The sequence below is a fragment of the Narcine bancroftii genome, chromosome 8 (genome assembly GCF_036971445.1).
Source record: "Narcine bancroftii isolate sNarBan1 chromosome 8, sNarBan1.hap1, whole genome shotgun sequence".
NCBI classification, from domain to species: domain Eukaryota; kingdom Metazoa; phylum Chordata; class Chondrichthyes; order Torpediniformes; family Narcinidae; genus Narcine; species Narcine bancroftii.
Genome location: NC_091476.1, coordinates 165,529,924 through 165,544,698, shown reverse-complemented (window position 1 = coordinate 165,544,698; position 14,775 = coordinate 165,529,924). Strand labels below are relative to the sequence as shown.

The 14,775-nt window shown below is 37.4% G+C and overlaps 1 protein-coding gene across 5 annotated transcripts; it reads left to right on the top strand.

Annotated features, from left to right (window-relative positions):
- The first annotated feature begins 258 nt into the window (after positions 1-258).
- Positions 259-14,043, top strand: LOC138741550 (gap junction beta-3 protein-like). Of its 5 annotated transcripts, none has more exons than XM_069895793.1 (4): positions 260-436; positions 632-682; positions 3,340-3,719; positions 10,982-14,043. In XM_069895793.1, exon 4 carries the CDS (start codon positions 11,010-11,012, stop codon positions 11,805-11,807), a length of 798 nt encoding a protein of 265 aa, XP_069751894.1. In that variant the 5' UTR covers positions 260-436; positions 632-682; positions 3,340-3,719; positions 10,982-11,009; the 3' UTR covers positions 11,808-14,043. The 5 variants fall into 5 exon arrangements, 4 of the variants coding, with proteins under 4 accessions (XP_069751894.1, XP_069751896.1, XP_069751893.1 ...); XM_069895795.1 differs by having other exon boundaries at positions 632-701; XR_011343567.1 differs by lacking the exons at positions 3,340-3,719; positions 10,982-14,043 and adding an exon at positions 1,046-1,674 and having other exon boundaries at positions 259-436.
- The last annotated feature ends 732 nt before the right edge of the window (positions 14,044-14,775 follow it).

The following is a 14,775-nucleotide window of genomic DNA, read 5'->3' as shown; positions in this document are numbered from 1 at the left end:
TTGGTCAAAACTTGCTCGGATTTTCCATAACGATTTCAACATGAGCCCTAAGAACTTGGCATACCAAAGGAGTTGGAGATTAAATAATCGGATATGCATATTAATACAGCACCAATAGTCATGTTTTGATTTTTGTGGAGGTGGGAGATGCCATGCCCAGCGGAAACATGATTTATTTATTTCTTATCAGTCCAACGTCAATGCTCCTTTAAGAATTGCTGGTAGTGTCATTTGACTCCTTATAAATGCAGCCTTACTTAAGAACGCTCCACCCATGAACACAGTCAAAGAAACCAAGAAGAAGCAAGAGAGCCTGGTGAAAGTTTAGTTGAGCTATTTATTAGGAATGTCCAGTACAGATTGCTTAGGATTGGAACCTGCATCCTGCTAGCTTTTACTGTCTGGGAATATCACATTTGTAAAGATTGGTTCACTGGTAAGTTTTTCATTTTAGCTTGTAAAACAACATCAGCTGGAAGTTAAAAGTTAACTATTAAAAATTGAGAAGAATGTTACAGCATTACTACTGTTTTTATATATGAAACACTGTTGTTAATTAAACTATATTTTCAATCATTGCTCTTGGTCCAGAATGTATTCAGTGTAATTCAATATCATTCTTTTATTCCAGGCAAACCAAGTACACAAAGGGATCCTTAGAGCAAAGGCACAATTAATTCTGGTAAGGAGTATATTTCAAGGTAAACTAATTTATTTTAAGTAAGTTTAATATAATTTTTCAAAATGGCATGTTGAATCACAAAGAAAATTGAGATAATTAAAATGATTTCAGAGAGTAGAAAGTGTACGACAGCAATAATATTCTCAGTTTTGAGGAAGGAACTTGTCCCCTTTTTAAATGTGTTACAACTCATTGCACTTTGAACACTTTGATATGCACTGAACCTTTATGTTCAAGGTGAAATAGTGAGACCACAATTTGCTTTTCATATAGAATTACCTTTCAAGTATCAAATGTTAACTTGTAATCCTATTTGTGTTTCTGTTTTGGAATATTTACACTATGCAATTATTTCTACTGCAGATATTGAACTTGAAAAGACTTGGCAGTTAACAAATCATTTTATTTTGAGAGACAAAATCAGGAAATGAAAACACATTAGTACATTTTGTGAATGTTGAAGGTTAAACACTTTTACATCTTTATTTTGGAAATCCAATGTTTGAATGTATTCATAAAATAATATTTGGCATTTGTGATTGCATTGATACAGAATACTCTGATTCAGTACGGACATATAGTCTGTACTTGCAGAATTTTCTCCAAGACGTACTTGTAGTTTAATATTTCTGGCCATGGCCTTTTTCCAACATGGTATGATAGTCTGAATGAACAATGATTGGCACCCTGCTGCTGTCTTGCACTGATGTATATGTCCAGCTGTACTGGACAATCCTTACTCCCCAAATGAGCCTATGTTATAATATAACACTGAAAGAGCTGGAATGTATCGCGTTTTATTGAGCCCTTTACAAAAACATTCACCAATGCCATGATTATTTACATCATCCCCAATACTGATCCCATAACTCATTAAAATACTTCACAATCCATCAGGTAAAATGGATGTCTAGCCAACAAAGGATTGGCCAAAAGTTTGGTTTCAAGCAGATTTGTGGTTGCATTGAGAGAGGTTTCAGAGCAGAATTCCAAATCATAGCTATTAATGATGAACTCAAGGGAATGGAATTACTTACATAAACAGTGTAATGGGAACAGAAAGGTGAAAGAGTCATGGACTTGACCAGTTTCCTAAAAGCATGAATTGTCCGAGTCTTGGACCTGCTCGCATTATTTTTTCTGACTTGCATTAGCTGCTAGATGGAGATCCAGGGAAAATAACCCAGAGCATGGGATATTGGCAGCTGTTGATGCAAGCACTTATGGGAGGCCAAAAAGAAAGAACTATTGAAAGGTTTGGGTTATAGGGAAAGAGAGTAGGAAGGGAATTGTGCTGGAAACTCTGCAGGTATCCAGGAGCAGAAATACTTTGGAACAGTTTAAAGACAACGATAAAAATTTTAATTGAGGTCTGGCAGCCAACATCCGAAGGTAATTAAGATATGATGCTTCAGCAGGGCTTGATTGAAGATAAAACATTGATTTTAGAGTTTATAATGATTTTAAGCTTGTGGGGTAGCAAATGAAATGATGTGGAATTAAATGTCTTGTACTTGTGCTTTTGTCAAGTAATATATGGAAATCTCACTCATTGAAGGGGCTTATGTTATAGTATAGCATTGAATATACTGTAATATAACACATTATACTGAGGAGAATTTCAATGTTTAAGAGTGGAGGTACATACATTCATTTTCATATTGGTTCCACCAACAGTTGGCTAGACAACTGAAGTGTCAATCTCGCTGAATAAAATATTCTTTGTAAGAATGTGACATGGGTCAAAATTTCAGTTCATGGAGCATAGAACAATACCACACAGTACAGGCTCTTTGGCCCTCAATGTGGTGCCAACCTATATATTCTTTAAAAAAAGTACTAAACAGCCCCGACCCCAAAACCCTCTATTTTTATTTCATCCATGTGTCTAAGAGTCTCTTAAATGCCCCCAATGTTTCAACATTCACCACCATCCCCGCCATGGCATTCCAGGCACCAACAACTCTCTGTGTAAAAAAAAAAAAACCCCTTACCCTTAAAATCTCCCCTAAACTTCCCTCCCTTAACTTTGTACCTGTGTCCTCTGGCTGTCCACCCTATCTATGCCTCTCATAATTTTGTAGACCTCTATCAAGTCTCCTCTCATCCTTCTGTGTTCCAAAGAGAAAAGCCCCAGCTCTGCTAATATTGAATCATAAGACTTGTTTCCCTATCCAGGCAACATCCTGGGAAATGATCCTCTCCATTGCTTCCACATCCTTCCTATAATGAGGTGACCAAAAATGAACACAATAAGTGTGGTCTTACCAGATATTTGTAGAGTTGCAACATGTCCTCTCTACTCCTGAATTCAATCCCACTATTAATGAATCCCAGCATCCCATAGGCCTTCTTAACTATCCATCAACCTGTGCGGCAAACTTGAGGGATGATGGATTTGAACTCAAGGTCCCTCAGTTCATCCACATTCTTAAGTAACTGATCATTAACCCTGTACTCAGCCTTCTGGTTAGTCCTTCCAAAATGCATCACCTCACATTTATCCATATTGAAATCCATCTGCCATTTTTCTGCCCAATTCTGCATCCTGTCTACATCCTCTTCTAACCTTCAACAACCTTTAGCTCCATCCACACTCCTCCAACCTTCATTTCATCTGCAAACTTACTGACCCATCCTTCCGTTTCTTCATCCAGGTCATTTACAAAAATCACTCTACGAGTCACCAAACTCCAGGCAGAATACATTTTTAAATAGGACAACAATATTTTGACCATTCTGGCTCAAGGTGAAAAATTGGCTGGTGAAGGAGATGGATTGGTGTGAAAAATGCAAAGATAATGGCTTTGAACTTCATCTCCTGGAGAAAGTTTAAGAAACATTCCATACTACCTCTTGGTCAAGTAAAGTAGCGAAGTCAATGAACATTGTCAAAATGGTGGAGAGGCTGAAATGACCATTTTATGCATTCACAAGAAAAGCTCACTCCAGTTCTGGAGATGATGTCAACGTTAATTTGAGGAATAAGAAGCAGTTAAGATAAATCTCTGGGAGATTCTAAGTTGGACCATTTGAGGTAAATCTTTGGTTATAAACATATAGGTAATGGAGGGAAAGCAGAGAGGAATTAACACTCTAAATAGATGAATTGGGTACAATGGCTTCTTATCTGCTGTGTGACTGGCTCCATAAGGAAGGTAATATAGTTGATCATGTTAAAAAAAAAGGTGAGATAGAACCTTGGAAGTTTTGGGTCACATTTATACATCTTACATTTGATTTGGAAGAGGTCTGAAGCATTTTTTTTAAAGATTCAAAAGATAGTATCTTAGAAGTGGAAGCTGGCAATCTAATAAAAAATGTTGGAAATGGAAATTGAAAATGGGCTCATTAAAGTGTATGAAATTTCAACTTAGTCATGAACGACAAATTCTTAAACATTCACTGGTTTGTGAAAATAATAAATGGGGCAGCACATTAGCATAATCTTGTTACAGCACCAGTGGGTACGAATCCCATGCAGTCTATAAGAAGTTTGTCTGCGTGGGTTTCCTCCGGGAACTCCGATTTCCTCCCACTTTTCACTATGTATGGGGTTGAGGGTTAATTGGGGGTTTGGGCAGCTTGTGGACTTGATGTCTAAATTAAATTAAAAATGAAATATATACTTTCCTTCAAATATAACTAATGCATCACTCTACTGGAGATAATCATCAAAATGTAAATAATTTACAAATTTACAAACCCAACAAGTTAAACTCCTTTTGATTGACAGATTTTTGAGATTGGGAGTTTAGATAGTTGCTTAATGATTGGCTTATTAGTTTATTTCCTAACCTTCGTTGGTTACTCTATTAACTGGTCTATTCCTTGTCAACAAAGCAAAGATTGTCAGAATCAAATTATTTGAGACTCATTGTTTGGAAAATAAAGAATGAATAACCAATAAAGGATTTTTTTTTCCAATGGAGAGCACAAATAAGGAAGAATGAATATCCACTATTTAACAAACACCATTTATGAAAATTGTTAATATTAGTTTTACAGTATATTGCATTTATTCAAAAGGTTGCATCAGCCACCTTAAACAAGGTTGATTGGTTGGATTTCAATTTTGTTTTAATCATAATGTTAGAAACTCCAGCAGAGCAGCTACTGTACGTTCCCATCTTGACATTTGAACCGATATTAAGGAACATGGATTTCAAATGATTATGGTTAAGATCAGCTATAATCTACAGTGAACGGAAGAACAATTAAATTTGTTTCATTTAATTTCTCCAGAATCCATTTTCATGAAACACCAATGAAATCACCTGTCAAAATCAATAGCCATTGATAATGGGTTTTTGTAGCAGAAAAAAAAATATGATCTGTTTCTGCTCTGACAAGACTTTCCATTGTTATGTACATAAATACACTACGTTTGTTAACTTTAGTTTGCCGTAAAGGTACACAAAGAGACATCGCTAGGCTGGCTCCTCCACCAGTAAGAGAAAAAGGAGCGAAAGTGAGTCCCTTCTGAGGCAGCCCGTGCCTCTACAGTTCCTGTGATCTCTGCAGTCTCACAGACTCCTGATCATTCCAGCGGTTAACCTGTGCTCTAACTCAATTATTCTGGCACCTTAATATTCCACATAAAAACTCTTAAGAGAATATAAACTTCCCAGGAAAGAAAATGCCAAAATGTTACAGTAAATATCACAGAAGCAGAGGATTTCTCTGGTGGGAATAGTCATTTAACCAGATGGTGGTTAATCACAATCACATTGTGAATAAGAAGGGAAAGATAGAATGTACATTGCAAGTTTCATGAAAATGAAGGAAGTAACTAGATTCCTATTACACATCTCTCATGAACTCCATACCCTTCCACAGCACACCTCGCTCTGTTAGAGGGATAACATTTGAAATGTTCATTTGTTTTCTACATCAGACAAGTAAGAACCGCTGCCCCTAACACTACGCATGATGACCATTGCAAATCTGCTGTACAGTACAATGCCAGCAAGATGCTTGTGCGACAAATACCTCTGCAGGGCCTCAGTTTTGAATAACAAGCACCTAGCATAGACAACTTGAAACCAAACTTTATTTTTTAAAGAATATAATTGGCGGGATTTGTCAAAGTTCTCGTGGAACATTTTAAGAGTTAATGGACCTTGCATTGTTCTGATGTGGTATTGGATGTTTTGGTTGAATACTTGGAGGGGAGAGGGGGAGGGATCAATCACGCATGTCAGTGTGAGGTGGTAGCTGTGGAAGTTAATGCCCAAAGTCCTCAGGGTCTGGAGATGATGCTGCAAAAAAAGGTCAAATGACCTTGAACGTGGTCTCATTCAGAGAACCCTCTCAAGTTGCCCACTAGCTAAACAAAGCAAGACCTGCAGTGTTCCTCTAGCAGTGTTTGTTTAGCTTCAGATTCCATTGTCTGCCATCTCTTGTGTGCTCCACCAGTATGCTCGATAGTCCACATTCTGAATCCTCACCTTCCAATGAATACTATTAATCAGAGCTTGTGTCCAATGTTCATAAAGAAACATATGAAAATAAAGCATCTGATTAGAACACCTTGCCAAATTTTCAGGAAGGTGTTGTATCCTTTTCTCAGATTATATGTGATCTTTTCAAGAGGAATAAAACTGTTCATTTCCAAAGACCATTTATCAATGAGGAGAGGGGAATCAGATGATCATGTCACTGCTATACATTTCCTGTCCACACATAAAGCAATTTCTATAAATTTATCCAATGCCATTTTCTTTTCATGTGTTTAATGATTGTGAAATCCAACAATAAAACAGTCCCCATCCAATTTTTCTGGGACAGTGTCCATGACATTCTCACAGTTGAGCAGAAGTCACATTTAATGGGAATTTCCCCTCGAAGATCTGAGCTGCCGAGCTAAAAAAATTATCGTGCTCCTCCTGCATTCTATTCATCCTCTCAGTCATGCTACACTTCCAGTGGAATGCTCTCCCATGCTCCCATATCTGGGGGCCACTGATTTGGGCAGAAGTATCATGTGCATGCAATGATTTGTAAACATGTTCATGTCTACAAATAACTGGACTTTTGTGGAACAGCAGTAGCTGCCAAGAGAAATTACTCAATGAACAATGAATTCCTTTAAACATTGTTGGTGATCAGGTCTCCCTGTGGCTTAACTCTTCTCTGACAGTGCAAGGTGAAGTGTATCGAAGGATGCGTGCCAGAGGACTGAGCATTGCTTGTGTTAATTTGTGTCACCTACTGGCAAATATGATGGCATTTCTCCTTTTCATAACTCTGGAAAACTTTAGTATCATATGATGTAAATATGGCAGCCAGTTCAACTCATGCCATGCACATCAGTCATTGGTTGGAATAGAGTTCACAGTTAAATATGACAGATGTCCCCTACTCCATAATTAAAATAGGATGTGCAATATTAGCATGGCTTCTATTTCATCTGAAACCTAGGAGTTTTATAAAATACCTCAATTCAAGTGTCTTCTGTAATGATATTGGTAAATTTTCATGCAATTTAGTTTGAAATAAAGTACAGTAAAACCTCGTTAGAACATGGTAGGTGGGGTCCAAGATTTCATACTGCGTTACAGCTGAGTCATGGAGCAGATGCATATATGTCATAATTCAGGAAGCAAGAAAACAGAATACTGTAGCTCAAACCCTATAATAAGACCTTTAAACTCCACATATTATACACATCTTGTAAATGAGTCACTAGCGTCCATTTTTGAGTTTGAGGCTGTTAGCAACTGTTAGTCTGGCATCCTAAAATCAATGTTTGGGGTCCACAGACACCCATCCTTAATCCTAATGTCTCCCTTAAGGCTCATTGTCAAATGTTGCTTTGGGGTCCACAGATTCTTTGGCTTGGCTTCGCGGACGAAGATTTATGGAGGGGGTAAAAAGTCCACATCAGCTGCAGGCTCGTTTGTGGCTGACAAGTCCGATGCGGGACAGGCAGACACGATTGCAGCGGTTGCAGGGGAAAATTGGTTGGTTGGGGTTGGGTGTTGGGTTTTTCCTCCTTTGCCTTTTGTCAGTGAGGTAGGCTCTGCGGTCTTCTTCAAAGGAGGTTGCTGCCCGCCAAACTGTGAGGCGCCAAGATGCACGGTTTGAGGCGATATCAGCCCACTGGCGGTGGTCAATGTGGCAGGCACCAAGAGATTTCTTTAGGCAGTCCTTGTACCTTTTCTTTGGTGCACCTCTGTCACGGTGGCCAATGGAGAGCTCGCCACAGATTAACGAATCGCATTCTAACGAGGTTTCACTGTAGCATTCAATGTGTAATAATGAGGGTAATCTTCCAGGAATGCCTTCCTTGAAAAAAGTGTTACCTCTTACAAGCAGGAAAGTTTTACCTATTCACTTGCTGCAAGAAAATTTTAAGACATAGGTATCTGTAAGGATTTTTTTTTTTGCGTGATTTATGCAAGTTGAATGCGACTTTAATCTTCCCAACTATTTACCTTTAATATTGTATTTGTGGTAGTAAACTCAAATTGTGTCAAGCTTAATTGTTATTTCATTTTGCTGTGTCATTCATTTCAAGACACTTCTATAAGGTATGTAAAAGGAGTTTACCATACCAATACCTTACCAAAAAGTGCAATGCAAAGACATCAGATCATTTCACTGGATGGGGATACAGTAGGAACAGGATAAATTAGAACCTCCTGTTCTTCAATAGATCTAAATAGGACTGTTCCACCTCCACTGTAAGCAAGCTCACATCCAGCAGAATCCTACCAGAAGCCATGAAACCATATATGGGGAATTTAATCAAATAAATATTAAGATTGCAACACAATGGCACAATTTGGGTGGCACGGTTGGCATAGCAGTTAGCGTAATGCCTTTACAGTGCCAGCACTTGAGACTGTAAGGAGTTTGTACATTCTCCTCTTGTCTGCGTGGAATCTCCCTGGGGGCTCTGGTTTCTCCCACCATTCGAAATGTACAAGGGGTGTAGGTTAATTGGGTGTAAATTGAGCGGCATGGACTTGTGGGCTCACATGTCCTGTTACTGTACGGTATGTCTAAAAAATTTAAATAGATAGGATATCACTATTGATTTCTTTTTCAGAGGTCTCAATTATTATTTTGATACACTGCAAATTTTAAAGCTCTTCTATATTTATGTGAAATTTAATGCAATCCTTTTGCATAACATGAAAAAGTGATTCGAGCAAATTACATATTTGGTGTTTATCTTTGGGGCAGTTTGGTTAGTTACAATGCCAGCGATCGGGACTGGGGTTTAAATCCTACGCTTTCTGTAAGGAGTTCTCTCTGTGTCTGCAAGGGTTTCCACTGGGAACTCCAGTTTCCTCCCATCGTTCAAAACGTAGGTGAATTCGGTGTGATTGGGCAGTACGGGCTTGTGGGCCAGAAGGGCCTGCTACCGTACTGTATGTCTAAATTTAAAATAAAATGTTTAAATTCCCAGATTATCATTTAAAATTCATGTTTGAATGTATGGCCATGGTCATGCTATTACTTGTTGGCCTGGCCGAGATTCACTTCCAAAATCTTGCTAGGTTGGACATGGATCCACTTGGCAGAAGCGAGATGGTTTGTTTATTGAGCAGGAAGGAAACTGCTTCAAAGATCTAACTGTCCTGTCTATTTTCTGAACCATAGAATAAATATTTTTGTGAAAGAATTTTTTTTTAATGGAAATGCCATGTGGTTTATTTAAATTTTAAATTTAAATGAAATTAAATTTAAATTTACATCCATTTATCCTACACCCTGGTACGTTTTTGAACTGTGGAATGAAACCAGAGCCCCTGGGGAAATTCCACACAGAGAAGGGGAGAACGTACAAACTCCTTACAGACAGCACAGGATTCAAAGCCAATCATGAGAAGAGATGCCTGCTCTTAGCCAAAGAAAGAAATGTAAAAAAAAAACAAATTCTAAATCCCTGATTTCCTTTATTCCAGTTTTAAAGGGCAGGGCATCAGCTGTCCACATTCTAAGCTCAAGAATTTCCTCATAATCTCTCTATTTATTCACCACACTTCCTTTCTCTGGTTGGTTCCTTTAAACTTACTTTTTAGTTCCTTAATCCCAATGTCTCTCTTAATGCTCATTGTCAAATGTTGCTTCATTACAGTCTGGTAAATATTGTTATAATGTTAACGTTGCTAAAGTATGAAAATTATTCATGTATTGAGTAATACTATAAACATCCCATGAATAATTAGAATTTCATTTCAAGGTTCTAGGATTTTTTGTAGGTTTGCTACAAAACCCTTAAACCTTCCTTGCTGACTCATTGGAGATTAAAGCCATTTTTAATCTCTGTCAATAATTAAACCTGTTTTTTTCATGGGTGTACACTAGTCTGATGTAGATTGTACATGCCCCTTCCTCCACCTTAAACAGATTCTCAACGTGGAAGATCAAGCAGGATTGAGATCTTATTAAAAGCAAGAGGCAATATAGTTTTAACTGTCCAACTGGAGTCCAAATCCTACTGCAATATTCTGCCATTTTCTAAATTGGCTTCTCTGGTGAAGGGCATCCTCCTCACAAGGGCCCAGACAGCTAAATCTGATACATCAAGTTCCTCTCACCATTTGCTGCTGGTGGTCTGTGTGGTGATATGTAATTACACCACTCGGTCACCAGGGGTCATCCCGGTGACCTTGTCTATAAAGCAGTCCAGAGCTACAGTCTAGCCTTCCAGGTTTGTCTTGCCGAGAGACAAGACCTCTTAGTGTACATATTAGTTTATTAAAGCTGTCTTCTACTCGCACTGCTGGTGTGGTTATTGTCGGTACAGTCTGGTCCCTAATGATCATGCAAACCGCAATAGCACAGCTATAAAGCAGTCATATCTTTAAGAGAAGAAAATACATGCTCCATTTCAATAGCTAAAATGCTAAAAAGCAAACTTACATACTATATTCACAAATAATTTCCTTTAGCTCTTCTGAAAGAATATTGTATTTTCACTCCATGCAACTTGATATTAATGAGTGACTGCAACACTGTTAAAGTGTATTACAATGATCCGATGTCGAATTTTTATTATTAAAAACACCAATTGGTTTATCTTAATGAAGTCCAAGGAGGCGTGGCTGGCATGGGTAACAAAAGTGGGGAAAAGCCAGCAAATTCAATGTAATATTCACCACCTGATGTACCATTTGCAGACTGTATATAATACACCAGACTATTTAGGCTGGAAAGTTAATATCATTTTACAAGGTCTGTAAAATATATACTGACAATATATATTCAGTATGTTCCCTGAAGCAATTTTTTTTTTTTGCTACACCTAACAGGCATGTGATTTTTTTTTTGTGTGTTTTGTAGATTTTAGAGGTTAATACCTCCAGATATCATGGATTGGAAGACTTTGCAAGGTGTCCTCAGTGGTGTAAATAAATATTCTACAGGATTTGGACGGATCTGGCTGTCGGTTGTTTTTATCTTCCGAGTACTGGTTTATGTCGTGGCGGCAGAGAAAGTATGGGGTGATGATCAAAAAGATTTTGACTGCAACACCAAGCAACCTGGCTGCACCAACGTCTGTTTCGATCACTTCTTCCCTATCTCCCACATCAGACTCTGGGCTCTACAACTGATCTTCATCTCCACACCTTCCCTAATGGTTGTCATGCATGTGGCCTACAGAAAAGACAAAGAGAAAAAGTATCACATGAAACATCCAGATTCCAGCACAAAGCTCTATGACGATGCTGGTAAAAAACATGGTGGGCTCTGGTGGACCTATCTGACCAGTCTATTTTTTAAAACGTTAATTGAAATTGCATTCTTGTATATTCTCCATCTCATTTATGACAACTTTGATATGCCTCGCCTGGTCAAATGTGAGATTGCACCTTGTCCCAATGTTGTAGATTGCTACATTGCCAGACCCACAGAGAAAAGGATTTTCACATATTTTATGGTTGGGGCATCAGCTCTTTGTATTGTAATAAGTGTGACTGAAATGATTTACTTGATTTCTAAAAGATTCTTCAGGTTTTGTATGTTACATTGTAGGAAAAGAAGATTAACCTTGACCAAAGGTAAGACTGAGTATCTTCACCAAAGCCTCACTCATACAAATTATGCACATAATGGTAAATCACTGGACTTCATTCATGCTTCAGCCCCAAATCTTTCTTCAATGTAATACATTTTTACCAATCTTGGGGACTATTTATAATCTGTATGTGATCATAACAGCATTGAACGCAGTACGAATATCACATCTGATCAATTGGTTATCTCTGCAAACATTTAAACTGAAGCCTCCTCAGGCAAGTGATTTGGGATTTTTATATATATATATATATATATATATTTCTCTTTTTTTGGCTTGGCTTCGCGGACGAAGATTTATGGAGGGGGTATATATATATATATATATATATATTTCTCTTTTTTTGGCTTGGCTTCGCGGACGAAGATTTATGGAGGGGGTATATATATATATATATATATATATATATATAAATGACTGAATTCTCAAGTGCAAGTATTGGAGCGAAGATCATTTTTCATACTTTTCATCTGGGTTTTTTGATAGGCAGTTAAAAAATACTATTGCTATAGCATTGTGAAGGTCTTCATGGAGTTGGGTCATCCCACCCACCTTCATACTCAGGGAGAATTTACAACACCTCGGTGTGCCGGGAGTATCATCTCAGCCTCAAAGTATCTTGGGCAACATCTGCAAAGAACAAACAAAATGAAGTTATCAAAATTACCTGTTACAAACCTGGAATAGAAATAATCAACTTTGCTTTTAAACGATTTTATTTTATTTGCTCCGGATGATTCAAAGTCTTGAGCAAAATGTCACGAGTAGAATTCATGAAGATGCGTTACTAAAGTCCAAAAGTAGGACAGTAACTTCTTTCACACTGAAATACTCGAAAGTGAAAGTTAAAGTACATCCTTTCTGGATCAATTTGCCACTGACTCCTGGTAAAGGATTTACTCTTGGTGCATGATTAACTGTGACCATTTTGACATGTAACTTCTTGAACAAGGCTGAAATTGCAATGACAAATGCAATGTCAAATTCTCTCAAGTCTGACAAATTTTATAAATTCTTGAAGTATTTTGCTGATAGTCTGAAGTGCAGTTTTGCTAGATGCTTTGTTCCTTTTTTCTGCATACACATGATGATTGCATGCAGCTGCTCCATCTGTAGATCATTATAACCCAATTAAGATTCCCAGATGAATCTATCACTTTTGCTAGTTTTATTCAAATTTAATATTGTTTGAATCAAAGAAATGACTGTATTTGCACTTCATCAACTGTTTACATAACAGCAATATATGTAAAAACTTTTGACATTTATTGTGCGTTATAAATAATACCTGCCACGAAACACTAGCATGTATTAATTGTAGCAAATGGACAATTCCTAGTTTATACTATATACTTCATCCAATCTTTCCTTGACTTATTTTGCAATTATTTTGTTGCAATTTACAAAGTATCGAAACATAGTACATTTCATCAAACGTTTAGCCTAGATAAAGTGAGATTTTTAAAACAGCAATATATCTTGGATAATTACTCAAGATGTGTTGATTACTTTTTAATTAGTCCATGCAGGAAAATTAATTGGTGAAGCATACTGTTGTTTATTACTGTCTAATGCCTCTTTTGAGTGTTGAAATTGAAAATGCTATTCAAGTAATATTTTAAAGGTAAGATTGAGGTAAACAAAAATAAGTTAATCGATTGCAGATCAATTTGCAATCAAGTGTAAAACTGGGGATGCAAATCAGATATCTCAATCTTCATTTCCAGCAAAAGATTGTCAATGCCAGTTGAAAGTTGAGGGGCTAATTCCTTGGATAGAATTGTTATTTGGACAGAACTATCAGCTTTGGCAGTGCATGGGTGTCAAAGAGAACCAAATAGTTGGTTCATATATGTTTTCATGCGTTCAGAATATCACAAATTGTTGTGCATCCCATTAAGTTATTTGGAAGTGTAGCGACTGTTGCAATATTGGAAACATCACATGTTGGAACCCAATAAACCGCAGCGATTATTGAGCTGAATGGAAATTTCAATCAAAAACCCGCTTTACGTTCCTGTTTCATTGTATTGGACGCGTTCGCATCCTATGGCCTATAACAAAACTGCTACTCAATAATATGAAGATATGGTTTAATTTTTCACACCTCAAGGGAAAAACAATTGAAAATATCCTGTGCTTTCAACTCTTTTTATTGATTACATGGATACCTCTTAAGACAAATGTATTATTTATGTTGTAACTTTCCAACGGTAATAATGTATTTTTTTTCTGCAGTTTTCTAGTAATGCACTGTATATCCTACCTTATTTATATCATGTACATTTTGAACATACTAATAATTAATTAAAATAAATTTTTTCAAGTAATTGAATCTGTCTCATTTAACTTTAAATTAACAAGAGAGAACAGAATCCTACTCTGCTTTAGAAAATAAGTTCTTCTATTTGACTCTCTGAAACTGACGGCCAATTCAGCCAAGACTTGAATAAGGTTTGTTCTATTCAAGGTTCAAGTTCCTTTTATTCTCATGCATAAAAATAGTACATAAAAATACATGATAAACGACTTTTGTTGCCATCACCATTGCCCAGTGCTCTTAACAAAAAGAGAAAAAGCAAAAGTGAGTCCCTTCAGAGCGCGCTGAGTGTCTGTGGACTCACCTCCAGCGCGCCCACAACCTCTGAAGTCTCGCAAATTCCTGTTCAATTCATCAATCTGAGTTCCAGCTCCAAACCTCCGGTACAATCAGGCAGTCTTCAATAAGGGCCCTTCAGGAGCACCATCTCAAAGCCCAGTTCCGATACCTGGTTCCAATGAGCCAGTCTCTACCAGACCCCAGTCTGTGTGGGTCTTTCGATCGCGCCGGCAGCAGCTCGCAGCCTGTGTCTTATTCCAATATGTCTTCTTCCAAACATTGTACCCATATTTCCCTAAAATGGCCTGTGCCCACGTTGGGGACATTCACAGATCCTGTCCTGATTTCTCTGTTGCCTTAACAAATTATTAATCTGTTAAGTTGAAAGCCGCAAACATTTGTCCAGTGCCCTTAACTCCGCTATTTAATTTGTTCATTCAATAAGCCAAATGAAAGTAG

What these genes read in the sequence shown, in the direction of transcription:
- LOC138741550 (XM_069895792.1), top strand. Translation starts at nt 11,010, where the DNA reads ATGGATTGGAAGACTTTGCAAGGTGTCCTCAGTGGTGTAAATAAATAT.